The sequence below is a fragment of the Oryzias latipes genome, chromosome 9 (genome assembly GCF_053564925.1).
Source record: "Oryzias latipes strain Hd-rR chromosome 9, Olatipes_Hd-rR_3.1".
Taxonomy (NCBI): domain Eukaryota; kingdom Metazoa; phylum Chordata; class Actinopteri; order Beloniformes; family Adrianichthyidae; genus Oryzias; species Oryzias latipes.
Genome location: NC_136245.1, coordinates 6,365,858 through 6,373,676, shown reverse-complemented (window position 1 = coordinate 6,373,676; position 7,819 = coordinate 6,365,858). Strand labels below are relative to the sequence as shown.

General features: G+C 40.0%; 1 protein-coding gene across 2 annotated transcripts in view; it reads right to left on the bottom strand.

Moving 5' to 3' along the window:
• Positions 1 to 904: 904 nt before the first annotated feature.
• Positions 905 to 7,819, bottom strand: part of dok2 (docking protein 2) — a 30,212-nt gene continuing 23,297 nt past the window's right edge. The window contains exons 5-8 of one of the 2 annotated variants that reach the window (XM_011479594.4): positions 5,010 to 5,179; positions 3,978 to 4,262; positions 3,640 to 3,750; positions 905 to 2,276 (exon numbers count right to left, since the gene is read on the bottom strand). In XM_011479594.4, coding sequence (XP_011477896.1) covers positions 1,461 to 2,276; positions 3,640 to 3,750; positions 3,978 to 4,262; positions 5,010 to 5,179 — 1,382 coding nt within the window. In that variant the 3' untranslated portion in view covers positions 905 to 1,460. Of the gene's footprint in view, positions 2,277 to 3,639; positions 3,784 to 3,977; positions 4,263 to 5,009; positions 5,180 to 7,819 lie in introns of both variants that reach the window. The other variant, XM_004072900.5, reaches the window with a different exon arrangement.

Below are 7,819 nucleotides of genomic sequence, written 5' to 3'. Positions count from 1 at the left end.
AAAAGCTATTGACCTAACAACATAACTCATGCCCATGTTGCAAAAAGGAATTCACCCCTGTCATAGTCTTAGGAGAAAAAAAAAATTAAGACTATAAAATTCTAATTAACAGGCATGGGTTAGACGGGTTGGTCTAATGATTCATTTAAGAGGTGTCCAGCACACAGGTGACTATAAAAGGGCATTTCTTAACAAAGAAAAGCCCTTCCCATTTCTTGCAGTCAGTAATGGCTCCCCATGGAAAAGAAATGTCATAAAATCTGAGAAAGGAAATCATTTCTTTGCACAAAAAAGGTGAAGGCTACAAGAAGATCAGCAAACAGCAAACAGATCAGTCGATTCCAACACGACAATGATCCAAAACCCAGTTCTAAAGCTACTGTTGATTTTCCGTTTAAGAACAGGCTGAAGGTGATTGACCGGCCAAGTATGTCTCCTAATCTGAACCCAATCGAACACCTGTGGGAAATTCTGAAGCCACAGTTAAGTATATCTCTCCATCCAGCATCCAGGCTCTAAAAGAGGTTATTCTTGAGGACTGGAAAAAGATAGATGTTGCAATATGTCGCCAACTTGTTCATTCCATGCTCAGAAGACTTGGTGCTGTCCTTAAAAATCACAGTGCTCATAACAAAATACTAGATGAAGTAGCTTTTGTTGCAGGGTGTATTCATTTTTGCTTCAGCCAATTTAAGTAAAAAAGAAGATTATGTGATCTAAGTTAGATCATTAACCTTAATTTCATGTTATGGAGTTAATGAAGTGTTCAATAAAACTCAACCTTGTTGAAAGTTAAATTCTTCTTTTGTTTGTTGAACTACTGATCAAACTAGTACTTTTATGCTGAGCTCTGTACGTTGGTAGCATTGGCATCTTCTTAATAAAGCTATCATTAGCAAACTAATTTTTGCTTGATAGTACTTTATTTTAAAGGAGCAAATTCATCTATGACATTGAAAGTCTGCATGCTGTTTAGTACATTGCAGTAAAAAATTCAACTTATAAACATTTTACATTTTTATTTTGGTTAATTGAGCAGATAAATTAATATTTATTAGTATAGCAGGCTAATTTTAGGCATAACTCCTCTTTCACGTCGTCTCTTCTTATTTACAATAGTTGACTGGTGCAAACTGTTCTCCAGAGATTTTTTTAGGGTGTGAATGTTGCTGTAAATTTACATTCACATGAGCAACTGGGTAACAAACTGGACAGAATCCTGCAGGAGTTTTTAACACAGATCATAACACAAAAGAGGATTTCTGAGACCAACGTTGATGAGGAATCTGGAAAAGGTGCAGTTAGAGGGACAAACATCCGCCCTTTAAGTTTTCTACTGGCAAAACATACAGGTTCCAGGAAATTAACAGCAGATGTGGCGGGGAAAATCAGAAAAAGAAGCAGGCCACCATCCCATCAGATCTGGATTTTGAAGCCTTGTTTGATAGCTGGAGAGTTTTCTACTCTATTTTCACCATCACATTCTTGTATGGGGAATCTTGTATTTCCTCCATTTGCTTTTCCCTTCCTTCTAATTCAGGTTCCCCCTCTCCTTCCTCTTGAAATGCTTCCTGACTGGAGTTCTGTGAGATGGCACACAGCCTCGGAACTCGTTTGGGTACAGCATAGTCGTCCACGCGGGGGTTGTAGGGGTACTCGTGACCTTTAGGGTCTGCAGTTGTGGCCATTATCTTCCAGGCATCTCCCTTCATCTCCTCAGGATTATCATAGACCACGGTGGCAGGGGTGGACTCCTGTGCCGGGGCAGCGACCGCGCAGCCTTCAGGCTCATCGTAGATGTGCTCTAACTTTCCATAGGTCGGCCCGAGAGTTTTGGTTTCATCCCGGAAGATGTTCCTGATCTTCATCTCGTCTATGCTGTCGTACAGAGGATCAGGACCTGGATCATCTCCAAAAGCCTGATGGGAGTTCTGAATGTCAATGGAGGCTAATGTGTCAAAGGGTAAGGAGTAATCTGGATCCTTGCTCATCAGAGGAGGAGTACAGGGGGGAATGGTCCTATCCCTCTTAACGCTCCGCCTTGAAACTGCCCCATGGCTGACCTCAGAGTATGTCTGGCCATTGTTCGGGCTGGAGCTGGGTTTGGGGCTGTGGTGAGGGCTGGGGGGCAAATTTGGATTAGTATCCGGGTTGGGGAGAGGGCAGCTGGAGATCATCTTGACCTGGCTCTTTCGTGAAACAGGGAGTCCACGGTTGTCCAGAGTCAAACTCTTCACTCCAGTCAAGATTTTATCTCGGGGAGGCTCCAGTTGAGACTAAAAAACAAAAACAAATAAATAATCAATTATTTACATCAATCAATAAGAGCTGACTGGCGACCTGTCCAGGGTGTCCCCTGCCTTTGCCCATAAGTGGCCAGGATAGGCTCCGGCAACCCCGTGACCCCAAAAGGGATAAAATGGAAGTAGATGAATGAAGGAATTAAAGGGGACCGGATAGTTTTAGGGACATTTCAGGTTTTTTTTTTAAAATCAAATTTCCAAAAAGTACAAATAAATTTACCTCGACCAAGTTTACATGCACACCATATTCCAAATAAACAACATTAATGGGCGAGTTAACTCACTGAATTTTCTATATTAGTGAACAACAAGGACAATGAATGTCTTTCCATGTTCTTTCCATGTTTTATATATCTAAAACGGTGCTTAAAGTTGAAAGAAACCTGTTTTTATTTACTCTACATGTGGAGTGATGAGGCTTATTAGTCCAGAATTTCCCCGGAAGGATTAGCTGAATGCTTCTAAATGTATTGAAAGTTTTTGCATCAAAACCTCCAATACTTGAAACCACTACTCTTTTCTTGCAAAGGTCACAGGGCATTGGGCACAGATGAATGAAAAGCACACTGGGACAAATTTAATTCCTTTAAATGTCTGCGTTGACTAAATTCTGTTAGAAAATATAGAATACAGTGGTGCCTCATTTATAGCAGGAGTGACGCACTCTACCTCACTGTGAAATCTGTGAGATATGGCTGTAGATGTTAAACTCCTCACTACACATTTAATGGGGGCTATACAAATAAAATTGAATTGAACTGAATTGAATTGAATGTACAGTAACGAAGGTTTTTACTCTTTTCTCCCATGTTTAAGCTCTCAAAGTTCAAACCATCACAGAAAAATCAGTCCAGCATTAATACACTAAAGAAAAAGATCTGATTCTGATCGAACATTGATGTTGATGGAGAGTGAGTGTTAAGGTTAACAGCCAATCAACATGCAGAACACAGTGCAGTGTTAAAAACAAACAAACAAACAAATAAACAAAAAACACGCACAATTACAATGAAAATAATCGTGAAATAGCAAAACCATGAAAGATAAACTGCAATATATACATATTCTCATGTTTTAATGTTAATTAGATGTAACGTGACCATCTTACTATTGTTACTAAATGTTTGAAATTTCCAACAAAAGTAGATGACATAAGGTATACTACATTATCTTTCCATTCCTTTGAGTGCACCTGTCTTTGACTTTATCCAGAACATGACTTTATTCTAGATGAGGTGATTGAATTTTCACATCGATGGCTTTCTCTCTTGCTGGAAAAGTTTGCATTTTTGTTTAGTGTCCATGCTAATAACTTGTCAGTCATCTGTTTTCCTACCATCTGGGGGCGCTGTTGCTGCTGTGGGGAGGTAGAGCTGTCGTTGTCTCTGTTGTGCAGGGTCTGAAGGTTTACAGGTTCGCTCACCATGCTGTACACGCCGTCCGCCTGCTGCAAACACAAACCATCAAGACAGTTTGTATTCTGCAGGAAAAAAAACAGGAAAAACTGGAGCACCATTTACGTTTAAATACTGTATGGTGGTGGTTTATCTTTTTTTTTTTGTTTCTTTGATTTAAACAGTGGAGGTTCCATCACTTGAACCAGTAACCAGTCCTTGGCGTTTATTTATTTATTTATTTTTAAATTTTGAAGCGAGAGCAGCAGTGTCAGCTGACCTTAGGAGATGGGGATTGTGGGATTTGGGTGCGGGGATGAGGCGTTGGCGGCGTCCAGCCGTGGGAAAAGGGCAGGTTGAGAGACGGGGGTGTTAGGATGGGGTTCGGAGGGGTGTCTGGTGGTCCCTGCCCCCCCGCAGAGATCTGTCTGTGGGGAAAGGAGATCTTCTGCTGGTTGATGGCAGCCTCCACAGCCTGGAACAAGGAGTTACCCTCCTTGGTGTCAAACTCAAAGTTCCCTTCACCGGAGTCACACCTGCGACCCGCCTCAAAGGAAAATGTGCACTAAAGACAAGAAACAGTCAAGAAAAGAGAGTGTCAGATCAAACTGACAATATGTGCCTCTTTCAATTACAATTTCAAAAAGTACACTCAGACTTAGGGCACTTCCAGGAAACAGGCTTCCACAGCGTGCATTCATTTCTGATAATCCACACTTTAAAGGCCATTATCCCTTACGTAATTTGTAATTTTATTTTCGGTTTGTCTATATTGCACAGTTTTTCCGTTTTTTATTTTCTTTATCTTTTATTTGTCACCTTTAGCTTTGTTTACATTAGTGTTTCAGCTGTCTTTATTCCTTCTTTTATCAAATAGAGCTTTTTGTAAACATTTAGCATGTTTGTTTTTTGCATTTTGCTCTTCAAACTTTTTTTGTTCTTTTTAATATTCTTTTCTAAATTTAAACATCCTGCTGCCACTTTGGAATTTAGCACAATATACAGCATGTTGTTCACCATGTGTTCAGACAATTCAACTGTTCCATTGTTTTCTTCAGCTAATTCATACTTTAGTGATTAGTATTATTAAGTTCCCTTCAGTGGTATTACACCTTCTTTAGCTAACTCCTTTGACGTTCTAATTTTGCCAACTTCCTTTGACAAAACACAGATAGGAGATTTTCTGTACATTTTCATTGAAATTGTTTCAGATTCTTTCAGTACTGTGTTACAGATTAATGGATCGTTCTCTAATCCTTGGTTTATTACAGTCTGGTGGTTCTCCATTTGTGTTTTTGTGGGTGTGCGTTACCTTGTCCCGTCCAAATCGTCGCAGGTACCGATACGGCCAGGAGTACACGACATCTCCCGCCCTGTCCAGCAGGTGTAGAGCATCCATGTCCGCCCGCAGGACGCCGTCGCCCTTTAGCCTGCAGCGATCAGACGCGTCCGTCTTCCGAACAGACACTCTGAAATCATGAACTGACACAAACATAAAAACCTCTTTACAATAAAATGACAGAACAAAAATAACTGGTAACTGATTTCTTCAGTTGTTTTTGATTGTTAAACAAAGACATTGTCTACAGACAAAAACAGAAGCAGGAACACTTATTGATCAAGTTATTGACTCAAAAACTAAGGCGGTTGGAATTCTATGACACTGAGTCTTTCATATATCGAAGCCTGGAGCAGGATTTATGAGATTTGCACCACCATGACATTTCACACCAAGACTTTTCCACCTGACTGTGCTACAGTCAGATGGCGACAGTCCAGTGTAAACTGGACGAGCCTTCAAGAATGCCTGTTCAGCACGTTCTTGAACACACATTACATTCTTGGTATGTACGTAGCGTTACAGATAAATAGAAGACCTGGATACTCGTGTGATTCAGTGGCTTTTGGAGACACTTATACGCTGTTGATACCCAACAGAACATGCATTTGTAATCCCGTTAACCTCATCCTGAGTCTTTCATCATATCATCTACATTAAAGCATCTTAAAGTTTTGGAGCTGAAAAAGTTAGTTTGGATAAGAAGAGACGTTATAAAAAGGAAGAAAACACTGCCGACACTTCCCACTTCTGAGTTTTGGGTGGTAGAACTGCAGCTGATCCACAGAGTAAACCACACACCTGTGAGCTGCTTCAGGATGTGGAACAACAGTAGCACATTCAAGAGCCGCTTATCATGACCTCACATGTTCAAAGATGTCACTTTTGTGGTGAAACATCTGCAGCAATAAAGTTCTTTACAAACTTTATCGCTACGACATCGACTAAAAAGCTATTTCCTGTTGTCTGACTCGTTTACAACAACTGATGCGTTTTCTTTGATCAATAGATCAACTCTACTGTTGACATGGAGCTTGACGTGAACAGCTGCAAGTCTTCTGTTCAGAATCCAGATCTGATAATGGCTCTTTCTTCTTCAGCTCTGTGTCTGGATCAGCCCAGTTTCTGCTCCAAGCTACTGCAAGTACGATTGTGAATTGTACTGTTTAAGACTAACCAAAAACTGTTCAGTTTGTTTGAAATGATCAAAAAGTACCCTACATCTTTTTCTAAAGTGTCAAACAAGATCATTAGAACAAGATGTTTGAATATGTGATGACAATTTTACAGTTAAATCCTGTTTAAATGCTAAAAGAAGGAGAACCTTTTTTGTAAAATTAGTTAAATCACTGGATAAATGCTAGAATTCTTCAAAATAATATAAATGTGTCAATAGAATGCTAGCAAAATAATAACAAAAGCTCAAAATGCAATAAGTTGAAACAAGAAGGTCTTTTATAACCATACGTGTCATACTTGGTTCACACATTTCTGAGAGCCCTATCTTATTAACATGATCATTACTTCCCTTTTAAACCCATTGTGTAAAGTCCTGGCTAAAGGTTTTGAGAGTGACACAAATATTAGTTTTCACAAAGTTTGCTGCTAAACTGCTTTTAGATCTATGTTTTAGTAGTTTCTGTTATGTACTGAAATGTAATTACAAGCACTTCCAAAGGCCTAAGAAATATTCTTCTTAGGCCGTGTGAGTAATGTGAAAACAGCACTATAAAAATAATTTCCCCCTTCCTATGGAAAGATTTTTTTCTAGTTCTCCTATTCTTTTATCGACAAGTACATGACATTTATAAAAATAGTCAGTATTTGCAGTGTTGGCCCTTCTTTTTTAGAACCTTTGCAATTCAACTGGGCATGACCTCAATCAACTTGTGGGCCAAATCCTGACTGATAGCAATCAATTCTTTCATTATCACTTCTTGGAGTTTGTCACAATTAGTGGGTTTTGTTTGTCCACCCACCTCTTTTTCAGGATTGACCAAAGTTCTCAATGGGATTAAGATCTCTGGAGTTTCCAGGTCACTGACCCAAAATTTCAATGTTTTGGTCCCCGAGCCACTTTGTTATCACTTTTGCCTTATTGCACAGTGCTCCATCGTTCTAGAAAATGCTTTGTTAGTCACCAAACCGTTGTTGGACTGTTGAAAGAAGTTGCTTTTAGAGGGGGTTTTGGTACCATTCTTTATTCATGGCTGTGTTTTGGGGCAAAATTGTAGGTGAGCCTACTCCCTTGGCTGAGAAGCAACCCCACACATGACTGGTCTCAGAATGCTTTACTATTGGCATAACACAGGACTGATGGTAGCGCACACCTTTTCTTCTCCTGACAAGCCTGTTCCAAACAATCGGAAAGAGGCTTCATCTGATTCATCTCATTGTTTTTTTTTGAGAGAAGTGGCTTCTTTGCTGCCCTTCTTGACACCAGGCCATCTTCCAAAAGTCTTGAGGGGACCATCCTGACGCTTGCTGGACCTTTTTGGATACCCTGAAGCCTTCTTTACAAGAATTGAACCTCTTTCCATGAAGTTCTTGATGATCCTATAAATTGTTGATTTAGGTGCGATCTTAGTTGCCACAATATCCTCGCCTGTGAAGCCATTTTTATGATGGCTGCCAGCGTTTCTTTGCAGGTCACAATGGTTAACAATAAAAGAACAATGCTTTCAAGGATCACCCCGCTTTTAACATGTCAAGTCTGTCATTCTAACCCAATCAGCCTGATGCCTAATGAATCAGCCTAATGATCTCCAGCCTTGTGCTCCTCA